This window comes from Danio rerio, chromosome 22 (assembly GCF_052040795.2).
Source record: "Danio rerio strain M-AB ecotype USA chromosome 22, GRCz13ab, whole genome shotgun sequence".
Lineage (NCBI taxonomy): Eukaryota > Metazoa > Chordata > Actinopteri > Cypriniformes > Danionidae > Danio > Danio rerio.
The window spans coordinates 9,216,182-9,231,738 of NC_141042.1; the positions used below are offsets into that span (position 1 = coordinate 9,216,182).

General features: G+C 38.0%; 2 protein-coding genes across 2 annotated transcripts in view; one reads left to right on the forward strand and one right to left on the reverse strand.

The window, feature by feature from the left end:
• Positions 1–4,850, forward strand: part of LOC147831501 (NACHT, LRR and PYD domains-containing protein 12-like) — a 30,512-nt gene extending 25,662 nt beyond the window's left edge. The window contains exon 28 of the mRNA XM_087303371.1: positions 47–4,850. Coding sequence (XP_087159497.1) covers positions 47–65 — 19 coding nt within the window. The 3' untranslated portion in view covers positions 66–4,850. The remainder of the gene's footprint in view (positions 1–46) is intronic.
• The window catches only part of LOC147838394 (uncharacterized), a 900,722-nt gene that overhangs the window by 364,348 nt on the left and 520,817 nt on the right, over positions 1–15,557 (reverse strand). The gene's annotated exons all lie outside the window — the stretch shown is intronic.

Genomic DNA, 15,557 nt, shown 5'->3' on the forward strand with positions numbered 1-15,557 from the left:
TTTGTGTTTCCTGTTTGTGTTTGCTTTATGTAATGTGTTCCTCTAGGCTCAACAGCACCACCTGAAGTCTTGTTCAAGCACTTTAAATCAAGTTTAAAAGGAACCAGTGGTTGAACAGCTTGTGCACAAAGGGGCTGAAGCAGGCCCGGATTGGCTAATCGGGAGGCCCGGGAGAATTCCCGGTGGGCCGGTCCGTTTTTTGGCCGCGAGGGCCGGTGTCCCAAGCTGCAGAATCTGTTGCTCTCAGCAGTCACACTTTTCAAATTTATTTATTTACTTGACCACAGCCTTTTTATTCATTATTTTACCGCAACTCTTCTCTTTTCATCTATTTTAATGATTATAAAACTCAGTTGTGTCTCCTTTCTGAATGCAGCTATTGTGGTCCAGCGGTTAGCGCGTTAGAAAAAGACGCTGCGGAACCGGGATCGATCCTCGTTAGAGTAACTTATTGTTTTCATTTTTATTGTTGAGACATATAATACTGTTAGGGTTGTTGAACATTTGAAGTTCTAAAGCAGCTGTTTTCTCAAAAAAAGACGTGATAGTGTCATTAGAAACTGATTTGGAAATGACCTTATTTTAATATAGTCAGTCGTGAACTGAGGTGGGCCGGTCTGAGGCTTGAAACTCCAGGGCTGAAAAGGAGTCCCACTCCGGCCCTGGGCTGAAGAACAACCTGCTGTTGCAACAAAAGCTGTGACTGAGGAGGTTGTTTCCGGATGTAGATACCGCTGAAAGTGCTGACCCAGCTTTATCAATTCATTTAAAAGAGTTCAACTTTCAGTTAATTCCCTGGAGAAAGTCTGTTTAAAATTCAGGATGGTAAAAGCAAGTGTGCGCACTGTTCACATGGACTAGATACCTCATCAGCGCATTCACAAAATGAGTTTAGTGTTCTCACAAGCCCCTTTCACACATACAGACCTTTCTGGAAAATTGCCTTCAATTTTCCGGAAAGGTTGTATGTGTGAACAGGTCCTTTTTGAAAATACCGGTAAATTCGTTCTGGCTATTTTCCGGAAAGAGAAGTTGTAACATTACCGGCAATTTGCCGGAATGCTGCGCTGTGTGAACGCAGAAGGAAGATTGCCATAATAAGCGCGTGCACGTCTAGAACGTGCTGACGTGAGTCGTCTGCTTTAGCCAATCACAACAGTCAGACGCATTTACGTCCGCGCGGTTTATGAGAATAAAAGCCTTTGAATATTTTTCCAGACACATTTAGCTGCTAGAAGTTAGTCAGATCACGTTTATATGTTCTTCTTAATGCCAACTGTGTAAATAATCATCGATGAGATGCTTATGATAAGCCGTTGTTTGTTTACCTTCAAGCTTTGCGTGTGCCTGTGAAACAGCCTGTGAGCGCCTGCACACGCACATATTATGAACATCTCGACATGCCAAAGTGATCCTGCGAAAGTTGTTCACAATATTGATCATCCACAGAGTTTGTAATTTAGTCAAATGTTTACAAATACAAGCGCAGCCGTTTAAAGCTCATTTGTGGTGAATGATGTCAGAATTTACTGGTATTTTGGAATGGATGTGTGAATGCTCTTTTCCGGAAAATTTCCGGAACGTCCTCGCCTGTGTGAACAGCGCTTTTTTGAATATACCGGTAAAGTCATTCCGGAAATTTTCCAGATATTTACCGGTATCACTGTGTGAAAGGGGCTACAGATAAATTAGATTGTCATTTTGTACGTCCTACTGTAGCTATAGGCAAATGATATGCTTTTAATTGTTTAAATTAAACTTAACTGATGTTTGTACTACATCTGCATATTGAAATCGCGGCAACAGCTGGGGCGTTGTAGTCCACAGCATGTTGTTGCAATGTTTACAGCGCTGATCCTAAACTTATGCGCTCCTTCACACACGTTTAGTTTTTTAAAATGGCTTCATCATAAAATAAGCGCATTGAGCATTCTTTTGATTGTGTTATTAAAGGATAGTTCATCCAAAACTGAAAATTCCCTCATCAATAGCTATGTTTCATTCAAAAATGCGAATTAACTTTGTGTACAAAACTAGATTATCGCATAAAAGATGTGCAAATAAACCAGCGTTTCCATCCAACGAGTCATGCGAACAAAATTGTCACTTCCTGATTAACTGGCGCCAAACATCAACAGTAAAAATGGAATTTGCTGCGGTAGGAGAAGCTGCGTAAATCTTTTCTTCATTTAACAAATGACTTGCACCTGAAGAAGGCAATCCTGACATGCAGTGAATGTGCTGTGGCGTTTGAAAGCGTGAGACGCGAAGCACAGACAATTCTGGAGGTCATTAATAATATACTAACACTAATACTGAAATGGTTGAGGTGTTTTCGAATGACTAAAACAACGTTTCAGATGGTTTACAGAACACTCAGCCTGCAGGTTTATCCATTCACACACATTTTTTATCATCACATGATCTCTTATAACAAAACCACATGACCTTTTTTAATGCACATACTGGAATTCGTTCAGTAAAAAACATTTTTTCGTATTGGATAAAAAGTTTATCCTACTCAGTTATGCGCTTGTGTTTTTTTATGCAAATTTTCTAAATTTATGCGCATCCTGGCTTTTCCATCAACTGATTTTCAAGCAATCCGTCCTGAGATAATATAAGGTTTATCGACAAAGGTCAGCTAGAGAAAAGATGAATGTGTGAAGAATTGATTGTAAAATCATTGTCTCTCACCAGTAAAGCTGCGGTCACACTGGACTTTTCTCCCCATAGACTTCCATTCATACACACGCATTGCAAAGTTCAAGCTTGGTGTACTCTGACCTGCGAAATCGCATCACTTGCCTGCATAAGACCAATCCATGATCAGAACATTTTAAGACAATTTAAAAATATTGACCAATCGTTTGCTTTTTAAAATGTCTAATCATCTTGTATAATCCCGCCCCTTTTCTCAGCGCTGTACAACAGAATTTCGCAAGCTCAAACTCGAATGTGACCGCAGCTTTAAACCACTGCCATTAAAGGGTCACGAAATACCAAAACACATTTTTTGAGCTGTTGACAGTCGTATATGTGTCCCACACTGCTAAAAACACTATTAGGACACCTATATTTCACTAAAAAGTGTAAATTGGTTGTTTTTGCGTTATTTCAAGCAAATTCTTACTTCCGGTTTGAAATGAATTTTTGAAGCTGCGTCACGGTCATGACATAATAGCGTTGTATTCCAGCGTGCAGACTGGACGCCTGTGCCAGAGTGTGTCTTATTACGTCTTACAGTGTGCTGCATTAATGCATGAGTAAGGCTTGGTTCAAACCAATCAGCGCGCTCTATTGTGCAACTTCATTAATATTCATTAGTGTCACCGTGTTTACACGACAGAGACGGCATGTTGTGTTGGCAAAACAAGCGTGAAGTGTTGCTTTTATAGTTTGCTGCCGTTAGGTTTTGTTTTCATTTTCTCTCTGTGAGAGCTCAGCTGGAGTCACGTGTGGATTAACACTGTACGCGACGCTCGACAACAATAACTTACGTGTCTAAGGAGGATTATTGTTTACCTGAGAGCTGTTCTCATCTGCAAACGCTGAAATCCGGATTTGCTTGTAGTCTTCTCTTCATAAAGATGCGGCTCTAGTTGCTGGTGATTGTCCTGTCTCTACAGATTTGGTAAGAGAGGGACCAGTGCTCTTTGTTTATTCAGTTTTTTCGTATCGAACTAATTTAACTATTGCACCGAGTGTAAACATGTTAGCACCGGAACCAAACTTTAACCTCGTGTAGGGTTTTTACCGCATTTTGTGGCCGGAATAACACACGCGGCTTTCTGACGCTACCTGCCGTGTGCATCTAAGTTTTCGGGAAATGGGGAGGGTTTTTTTCTCTCTTTCGCCGTGCGGTATCAAACATTGCATGAAAAATACACGCTTAGAGCGTACCTCAAATCAAATATCTTGTTTGTCGCGAGGAGCATGAATGAATTCCCTGAATCAAAGAGCCAAACTGCAGTTAAAGTCCAACATTTAATAATTTGGCAAATAATTCGACTACAGATGTCCATGTAGGTTAAACACCATCACTTTCTCCTGTGTGTGTATTTTGACTCTGAAACTCGCGCGCGCCCAAGTAGACACTCCCACACCCTCCCACTTTAGTTCCTCTAGTCCCACTACACTCCCCCCTAAACAGAGCTGGACATGCCCACTTTTCTGACTTTTTTCAAAGTAGAGGTGTGAAAACACCCTGCTGAAACGAGGGGGTTTCATGGCCCTTTAAGTAGTGCTTTTGCTGGAGGATTGTAAAAAATAGTCTGAAGTGGCCATTAATCGAATGTACAATGAGTGACATAATAACTTTGTTATTAGATGCTGCTGTGTTGACAGGCCATTTTCTTATTGACTTGCCTGCGTTTACTGCCTTGACCAGTATCATCTAACGGTTAAGTGTCAGGATCAGAAAAAGAAGGCTGCATTCACACTATACTTTTTCCTTCGTCTGACGCTGAGCATCAGCTTGTAGATATACTTTAAGATACTGGTTCAGAGGCTTCATTAAAGCATTTCTCAAATTTGTTTTTAAGATTGAATATATTAACACAACTCCATGAACTTTTTCTTTACACATGTGTATCCGTTCACACTGAGACATCCAAAAATATGTACTGTTGGTGTGCCTTCAGAAACAGGGTTGGGAAACGCTATGTTATGTTGCTAATTTAATTTGTTTTGCACAAGACTTTATTGTTTTGGTGTTTTATTAGTATTGTTATAGCACAAAAATGTATTGTATTGTTTGATTACTTTTGCTGTTGTTGTTACTATTGCTTAAAGGAGTACATATTTTGACTAAATTATTTTTCATTGCACAATAAATATAAAACTATTAATTGTGTTATTGTTTTATCACTGTTACAACTGTTGCTTTTAATTTCACATGTTGTCTTTGCTCACAGATGAACTGATACTGACAAAAAACGTTTCACATATGAGCAAAGGCTGTTTAGATTTATGATCGTACATACTGACAAAATTATTCATTTTTTGATGAGGAGACTGACATCAAAAGTATGAAGCTATTATTAAGGAAGGACACTTGATGTACTGTTTGATTTGGAGATTTTGGTCTGTATGCTTCCATGTATACTTTTGCTCTTAAGCAGTGTTCTCAACCACGTTTCTAGAGGACCACCAGCACTGCATGTTTTAATTATCTCCTTTGTCTGTCACACCCATTACAGGTCTTTCAGTCTCTGTTAAAGTGTTGATGATCTGAATCAGGTGTGTCTGGTTAAGTAGACAAGGGAAATCTGTAGAGCTGGTGGTCCTCCTGGAACGTGGTTGAAAAAAAACTGCTCTGAAGTAAAGGAAATAAAAAAACATATTTAGAATATGATTTGAAATATTTGTTTTAAGCTTAATAGTTTGCCTCTGTAAATGTGTTCTAAAGCCAGTTACCTGCATATGTAAACGGAGCATAGGAAAACACTCTTGATGTTACTAATAATTCTTGTAGAACTTCTTTGGTGATATGCTTTAGGATGGCAATTTGTTTATCCTATTCGTCTACAATACCTCTGTCAAGAAAATGTATGCAAATTGTCATTTTAATTAACATCTGGTTTTAGCAGTTCTGATGATGTTATTGTACTGTATTCAGCTGCCGTTTTCTCCCAGTTAGCCTGTATGCCAAAGATACATTGACTTAGATAAACTCTAGTTTACTGATTACATGGGAGCTCCAGGATATTAACTGCTAATTTGTTTGCGATGCGTATTTGTTATACACTGGGTTGTGTAATACAAATTATAAATTAACAATATCAAAATCTATTTTAAATTTATGAATTAATGCTGCTTTTTAATATTGTATTTGCTTTACTCTTATACTGCAAGAGCTGTGCTAAAGTCATTTTATTATGAATAATCATAAATCTGATAATTAGAACAGTTGCAATAATTTTTGGCATACTCGTTGCAAAAAAAATTGCGTTTGTGCAATTTTAATAACTTTTTCATCTCAAATAGAACATGTTTAACTGTTATATTTTAAATTTACTGTCATATGCATTTTAACCAGCGCTTTCATAGTAACTGATTTAAAGGGATCTTTCACCCAAAAAATATTTATTATTAGTTACTCACCCATATGTCATTTCAAACTTCTGAAACCTTTGTTCATCTTCAGAACACAAACTGAGATATTTCAGAAAATATATTTTTTTCAGAAAAAAAGTCCAAAAAACATTTTAGTCCAAAGAAAAAAACATCCACAAAACAGACCATGTGCCTTCAGTGATTCAATCAGAATGTCATTAAGCTCTCATGAACATGCGCCCTATACTGACACTGTCACGAAAGGATGTAGAACCAGGTAAATATACAGTTTATTTAGTAGAGGATGGCAGGTAAACAGAATGACATAGAACAGATTGCAGATGGAGTATTCAGAGAGGGCTTGAATCTATGTGTGCTTCCAGGAACATAGGGAACCAGACATATAGAGAACAAACGAAGACCCGATGAGGAACTAGGACAGAAAACACCAGGAGAGAGATGCAGACACTGGAGACAAGGAGAGGTGAGTAACTTGGAAAAAATGTTTGACACTGACCATTTAGAGAACCTGCTCTGACTGTGTGGTAAAGGTCAGGACAATCTGGGTGTAAAGCATGGATCACTACCAACAGAACTGGATCCAGAATGTCATCCCTTTGTACTTACAACCTTTCTTCTGGATCATAACCTTCCTAGTCCACTAAACACTCAAATCTTCCCTCATGCTGTCTAGAATCCAAAACCTCATGAGTCTGATAGATAGTGCCTTCGTTGCCGAGGACCAGGTTCTATGGAGACAGATGAGTGGAAAGGTTTAATAAAGAGACATGAAATGTGAGGTGGAATTTGCACTCTGGAGGTAGGCGGAGGCGGTATGTGACTGGGGTGATCCGTTCAGTGATTGTAAATGAGCAAAAGTATGAGGAATTCAACTTCCTATAGGGCTGACAGAGATGCATATCTCTCATAGATAGCCACACCTTCTGGCCGATCTGGTAGTCTAGTAGAGGCGTCTCCCATTCTATGGGACTGGCGATCAATTGAGATGGTATAATCAGTTAAGGATTCTTGGGAGCATCTCTGGTCCATGAATACGGGAGTGGGCATCTGCTTTGGTATTCTGGTATTAGATCTGTGAAGATATGATCCCAGAGTATCCATAATCCTGGACCAGGCAGCATCTCGAACTGATGCTGTGGTCGTCATGGAGGAATGATGTGCATGATACTGATTCCTGAAAGACCATCGTGACAGACGAGTCCCTGAATCGATAGTTTGGGCCAGCTTGACCATCCACCGATGACTTACTCACACCTGTACGATGGACATCCAGCCTCTGGCGCCTAGACTGCAGCTCTACACAGGATTTTTGGCCAGAAGAATAATGGTAGTGCCAAACAGAAGGCTTAATTGTTGTCAATTGGTGAAGTTAATTTTTTTTTTCTCTTTGCCACTTCTCCACCGGCTTGCTTGGGTTGGGACTTGTGGAGCTGCGCAAAAATGATTTTGCTCTTCAGTGTTTGAACTTTCAGCAGTAAAATTTAAACCACACTAAACTAAAATTAACTGAACCTCAACTTTTCTTTACCAGAACTATGCTAAGCTGCTTTGACACCATCTACATTATGAAAAGTGCTATATAAATAAACATGAATTGAATTTAATTGAGATATAAAATTAAGAAGTTGAATTGGGTAAACAATAACCCTGGCTTGCCATGAGTTGAGACGGCTGGCCTCTTGCAGGAACTGCAGATTCTTATGATCAGTAAAAACCCTCCGGTGAATCGGTGATCCCTCCAGCCAATGTCTCCATTCTTTCAAGACCAATATTATAGCAAAGAATGCAAAGAACTAGCAAAGAACTTTGCAACATTATAGCAAAGAATGATTTTTGATGTTGTAATTGGCTTCCGCCGGGCTGAACTTGCAGGAAAAAAGGCACATGGATGGATTCTTGGTGGTACCCCGTGTCCCTGAGAAAGGCAGTTCTGGATTGGGGTTAACCAGGAGGGGGGCCTGCGTGAATGCTTCACTCAGAGCATGAAAGGCTCCAACAGCTTGTTCTAGTTGAGACCTAGACTTTCTTCTGAGATGACAGGAAAATTACTATAGTTTGCAATAAATCTGTGATAAAAAATTGGCAAACCCAAAGAATCTCTAGAGTTCATTGACAGATGTAGGTTGTGGCCAAGAAGTGATGGCATCCACCTTCTCCTCGTCCATCTTTATGCCATGCTCACCATGAGTCCTAAGAACTCAATGGAGGATTGGTGAAAATAGCATTTTTCAGCTTTTAGGAAAAGGTGATACTGACTGTGGTCTGACTGTAACACACTGAGGAGTATTAAATAAAGTCGTTATTTTGTTTTATGAACTGAACTGAGTCAATGGTACAATTGTCTTAACCTGTTCTCTGTATCCTGTTAAAAAATGAACTAGAATGAATATTGCTTTAATATGGATAAAATGTTTGATTTTGACGCAGCCATTCTTAAAAAGTTAGAAATGTCAAAAATGACAAGACTAAACATTCTAAATTTAAATAAATCAAGATGTTGTTTTAAAATTGAATTGACAAAGGGGGTGGGAATGTAGTAGATGCGTTAGCAAGTCCAAACAGCATATTCACATTGTCCGCTTTATGTAGAGAACCAATACTAGTTTTGCAATGATTCATCATTTGTTTTTGAACAGCTTAAATATTATGCGTTTACTTCTATGGACCATCACCTTCAACTAAACCCTACTTAGAGCTGCTTAAATGTCCAAGTCTGAAGACCAGACCCTTCTTAATCTAAGCACAAATTTTTGTTTAAGCACCTGTCCTCTGGAGACTGGAGTATTTAATAATCTTTTGTCAGGCCTTCCAACCAGATCAAACCTCTGCGAGCGACTGATAATCTGTGGGTGAGAATGATATTTAATGAGCTGTGAAGAGCACAAGCCATGCCTGCTATTTGCCTACTAAATGATCAGTGGCTCTGTAGCCATTCATTTTAAATGGCTACTATGCTTCTCATAAAGACACTGTCTATTTTGAACACTTTCACTTTTAACAGTCCCTGCTATTGGAACAACACCAAATTCAACTCTGTGCCTAACTCAAGTTCTCTGCAACTGCATTCCTATTTGAGTTGAAGAAAAATAAAGTATGGCCATTTGTTTATATTACTATAATTGTTGTGTTACCATAGAAACTATAGAATTGCCACAGTAGATTAATTATATTCATTTACTATAGAATTATTATTTTTATTTTACAATAAACAAAACATTGTCAATATGAAGAAAAAAATATTATTTTTCCAGTGTTGTTCAAACTAGTATTGTTTAGCCATTAACTGTAATAAATGATCATAATTGTAAAAAAAATAAATAAATAAAAATTGAAAGATCCATATTCATTTTAATGAATACAAATCTTGTATACAGATCTTCAGATAAAGCAGAAAATATTTTTTTATCAAACACTGAACTTTGACTTTACTGATGGAATCAAACTTTGTCCTGTCACAAACATAAAGGTGTGTTCGAACTGCGTCACAGACCAAAAGTCTTTCTGAGACCTCTGGATACTGTTTCTTTCTGTACAATCACTCTGAACTTCTGTAAGTAAACCTGAAATAATCTATAATTACAGATGTTTAAGGGAATAATGAAGAGATTTCATGATTTCTGTTCAATGTTATTATATGTTCCACGTAATCAATCAAGAAACAATAAGAGATTGCATTTTTGATGATGCATTTTTAAACATGATTTTTAAAAAGGTTTTTACGCTTACTACTTTTTAGAGTTTCTTTATCATTACAGATCACAGAGATTTCATCTAACTACTCTCAGTGTTGCTAAATTTAATTTATTTATTTTTATTAAAACCTTCAATTTGCTCCTTTCACAGCCAACATCACTTAATTTAAGGTAGTGTGATCTATTTTTGTTGAAACCCAGATAAAAAACAGCTTTCACTGTTTAAATCTATATATATATATATATATATATATATATATATATATATATATATATCAGTGGCACAGTAGGTAGTGCTGTCGCCTCACAGCAAGAAGGTTGCTGGGTCGCTGTTTCGAACTTTGGCTCAGTTGGCGTTTCTGTGTGGAGTTTGCATGTTCTCCCTGCATTCACGTGGGTTTCCTCCGGGTGCTCCGGTACTCCGGGTAGGCTAAATTGTCCGTAGTGTATGAGTGTGTGTGTGTGTGTGTGTGTGTTGGTGTGGATGTTTCCCAGAGATTGGTTGCAGCTGGAAGGGCATCTGCTGTGTGAAATATGTGCTGGATAAGTTGGCGGTTCATTCCGCTGTGGCGACCCCAGATTAATAAAGGGACTAAGCCGAAAAGAAAATGAATGAATATATATAATGAATATATAATTTTTATTTGTTAATTTTTTTTACAAAATTACTTTTATAATAAGAGTACAGTACAATACAGTATATAGTAAATTTAAAGGGTTCTGTTAATTTATTGGCCTCGTTGAAGTATATGGGTAACTAATTCACAATGAAAATTGGGATATATGGTGTGGGTTTTGCAGATGGCAAAAGGTAGCTTGCACTGTGATTACATGAAATGTAATTAGAGATAAGTTTGGGGCAAAGTTCAGTTTATTTCCGAAAGTTACTAAAAAAATGTTGTTTTATAATTAATAAAAAGATATTTTACGTAAAGTAGGTCTATTTAACAGTAGCTTTCAATTGAGAGTACTACAGAAACTAAACAATTACATTTGGAAATTAAACATTGCATTGCCCTTGCTGTTTGAATTAAAATGCTTAAATAATTTACAGATAAACTTGAGTTTGCTAAGATACTGTAATATTAAGACTTAACTTGCTGGACTTAACATGGACCATATCTGGGCCAAGTCTTAGCCAAGTTTAATTATTCATAACTGGGCCTGAACTGGGCCAGATATGTTGGTGTGTCACGATTGCTTGATAAACCAATGAAGCATATTGATGAGGCATATTACAAGGTACTGTAGTATTAAGACTTAACTTGCTGAGACGAAGTACAGTTAACTAATTAGTTATGTACTGTAGTTAGTTGTCTGTGCCTCAGCAAGTGAAGTCAGAGCATAATGACACCTTAGCAAATAATCAGCTAATGATTAATTAAAATAGACAACTGGCAGTTGAAATGCTTAGCGTTGACCAGTTGTGGTAATAACAATATGAATTTAGATTATTGGTTAAAATAAGATGTAATGTTCATATCATTCTATAATCATTAATAAATGGTTTAGTTTTTCTTGAGTTACATATTAACCAGGGGTGTCCACACTTTTATTGGATGTACTAGAATCTTCAGGTAGGTATGTTGAAGCAAGTTAGAGCTAAACTCAGCAGGACACTGGCCCTCCAGGACCTAGTTTGGACACCCCTGCATTAACACATGATTATCAGTGCATTAGTTAAGCATTATTTAATGCAAATTAGTGCATCCATGTCGTAAAATGTTTCCGTTAATTCATATTGTAGTTTTCAAGCTGCATAACTTGACATGAAGTGATACAAACAAAATATTTGAAGCATATTTTATTTTTGTATTGCTTGTTTGTTAACATTTCATGCAATTTTTCCTCGTTTCTCTCTCTGAAGTGTCATGATCTTCATCTCAGAGGCCGCCCAGGTACCAGGTGCAAAAATACCAGCACTGAGCTGATGAGTTTTATCAGAAGAATGAAGAAAAGGCCAATGAATGATGAATCGTTTAGAGACACAGAGGTATGCTGCTGTTTTCAAAGAACAAGCTGTAAAATAACCCTTTATTTAAGCAATATTTTTTTTTCACCATTGCCATGAAAATAGCCGTAAACTGTTCTAAACAGGGGGTGTACAGTCTCAGTTCTGGAGGGCCGGTGTCCTGCAGAGTTTAGCTTCTACTTCAGCTAAACACCCCTGATAATTAAGTTCTTGCTAGTTTAAGATGCTTCCAAATAAGTGTGTTGAGTTGAAGCTAACCTTGCATCGCCGCCCCAGGACCTAGTTTGGACATTGCAGATTTTAAACATTGTACGATAAAAAAAAATTTAAAAAAGGAGGGTTTTAAGACTAAATGGCTTCAAATTTACATGCTTCAGAGATAAATGGGTTTAGTGCACCATTTATTTAAAGTCATGTACAACTCATAATGATACATGATACACCTCAGCTGGGTATGGAAGATGGAGAGAGTTCAGTTCATTACTGCCAGGACCAGGATTTAAACCTGCAAGCTTTTAACTACAAATCCAACTTTCTAACCATTAGGCCACAACTGGTTGAGTAGGCCACATCAGGTTGAGTAAAATGTTTGTTTTCAATACTGCTATTGCTTTCAAACTCCATTGCCACAAGCCCCCAGTTATCAACCAAATCACAAGCCCCCAGTTATCAACCTGATCCACAACCACCTATGAGCCCACCTGGAAGAGCCCTCCGATTTTTGCCACACCGCCAGGGCCCAAACAACAACACCCCATCTTCAGCTGGTGAACACAAGAGCTCTCTGTGATGTGTGTCGGGGGCCTGCTTAGAAAACAGTGTCTTTATCAAATGTTTTCAGAACAAGCAGGAACCCAGTGTGTCTGTAGCTTTCTCTAAGCAGATATGTGTTGTGTCAAGTGACAGAAAACCAAAGACTTCTTTTGGCCGTAAAGCAAATAATTCAAATCTAGTGTCTATTAAATGTATATCTGAGACTTCTGTAGAAAAAACAGCTAAAACTGTTAAGTTAGCGCTTTTAAACATCAGATCACTCAACAATAAGTCACTTTTAGTCAATGATTTTATCGACACAAATTGCCTTGATTTTATGCTTTTAAATGAAACTTGGCTAGATGACAGTTGTAGTGCAGCAGTTCTGAATGAAGCAGCTCCTTTAAACTTTGACTTTTTGAGTGTTTGCAGAGCTAATAGGAGAGGTGGAGGCATCGCTGCCCTGTTTAAAGATGTCTATGAATGTAAACAAGTGTCATTTGGTGACTATTTGTCTTGAATATCTGAGTATAACACTGAAAGGGTCTCCACACATCTTACTGATCATTATCTACAGACCTCCAAAATATTCTCCAGCTTTTATTGATGATTTTACAGAGCTGTTATCAATAGTAACCTCTGAATTTGATTATTTTAGTATTGCTGGGGATTTTAATATTCACATTGATAATCCAGAAATCAATGCTGTAAAAGAACTGATGACTGTTTTTCACACTTTTGATCTGACTCAGCATGTTCAAGGACCCACACACAATCGTGGACACACTCTTGATCTACTTATAACTAAGGGTTTAGACATTTCATCGACTGTTGTTAAGGATGTGGCACTATCTGATCATTTCTGTATCTTCTTTAATATATTGATCACTCCAGCTATTAAAGACAGATCTGTCTCTGTCAGAAAGAGATGCATAAATGAGAACACCAGTGAGCAGTTTATAAAGGCCATATCGCTAGCACCAAGTATATCTGCAGACTCTGTTGATTCTCTCCTTGATTTGTTCAATTCTAAAATTGAGAATGTCATAAATGACATCGCTCCTGTTAAAGTCAAGAAGATGACTGGCAGGCAAAAGGGATCTTGGACAAGGTCACCGAGAGTACAAATGATGAAAAGACAATGCAGAAAAGCTGAGCGAATTTGGAGAAAGACAAAACTAGTAGTCCATTATAATATCTATAAAGACAGTCTTCATGCTTTTAATGTGGAACTAAACACTGCTAGGCAGACTTTCTTTTCAAGCCTTATAAACAGCAACGTAAATAATGCTCGCACACTCTTTGCAACGATAGAGAGACTCAAAAACCCCCCCTAGTCGGATTCCAAGTGAGCTCCTCTCTGAAAGCAAATGTAATGAGTGTGCTCATTTCTTCACTGATAAGATCAATAATATCAGAAAGGCAATCAGCTCATCCAATCAGTCAAGCTGTGTCGATATCAAACAAGCTCAACCACAACTTAAGAAATCAGACATTATGTCTGATTTCATGGCAATTAATGGTACAATCTTAGAAGAGACTGTGCAAGCTATGAAAACATCAACCTGCAGTCTTGACACGCTCCCCACATCATTCTTCAAAATGGTGTTTACCTGTTTAGAAATGGATCTTCTAAAAGTGGTAAATGCTTCACTTCTCTCAGGGATTTTTCCAAACTCACTTAGAACTGCAGTTGTTAAACCCCTCTTGAAACAGAGCAACCTGGATAACACCCTATTGAGCAATTACAGACCAATCTCAAATCTCCCTTTCATTGGCAAAATCATTGAAAAAGTTGTTTTTAACCAGGTTAACAAGTTCTTAAACTTAAAGGGGTGTTTAGACAATTTTCAATCTGGGTTTAGAGCACATCACAGTACAGAGAGCGCTCTTATAAAGATAATCAATGATATCTGCCTAAATACAGATTCAGGTAAAATAACAGTGCTGGTATTGTTGGATCTCAGTGCTGCATTTGACACTGTCGATCACAGCATACTTCTGGATAGGCTGGAAAACTGGGTTGGGCTGTCTGGCACGGTCCTCAAATGGTTCAGATCTTACCTTGAAGTTAGAGGTTACCATGTCAGTATGGGTGACCATAGGTCAAGGTGGACACTCATGACATGTAGAGTCCCAAAAGGCTCGATTCTGGCACCTCTCCTGTTCAACCTTTACATGCTCCCTCTAAGCTAAATAATGAGAAAGAACCAAATCTCCTACCACAGCTATGCTGATGACACTCAGATCTACTTAGCCTTACTGCCTAATGACTACAGCCCCATTGACACCCTCTGCCAATGCATTGATGAAATTAACAATTGGATGTGCCAAAACTTTCTTCAGTTAAACAAAGAAAAAACAGAAATGATTGCGTTTGGGAACAGAGATGAGGTTCTCAAGGTAAATGCGTACCTTGTTACTAAAGGTCAAACAACAAAAATAAGGTCAAGAATCTTGGTGTGACTCTGGAGTCAGATCTGAGTTTCAATAGTCATCTCAAAGCAGTCAGTAAATCAGCATATTATCATCTCAAAAACATAGCAAGAATCAGATGCTTTGTTTCTAGTGAAGATTTAGAGAAACTTGTTCATGCTTTTATCAGCAGCAGGGTGGATTACTGTAATGGACTCCTCACGGGCCTTCCTAAAAAGACAGTCAGACAGTTGCAGCTCATCCAGAACGCTGTAGCCAGAATTCTAACCAGAACCAGAAAATCAGAGCACATCACACCTGTCCTCAGGTCTCTACACTGGCTCCCAGTTACATTCAGAATAGACATTAAAGTATTATTACTGGTCTATAAATCACTAAATGGCCAAGGACCTCAATACATTACATATATGCTCACTGAATACAAACCCAACAGACCACTCAGATCTTTAGGATCATATAAACTAGAAGTTAGAAGTGTTCAGTCAAAGCAGGGAGAATCAGCTTTCAGCCACTATGCCCCTCGCTGCTGGAATCAGCTTTCAGAAATGATCAGATGTGCTCCAACATTATTGCACTATTATGTTTTTCTCTTCTTCTTCATTCTTTTATATCACATTTTACCTGTT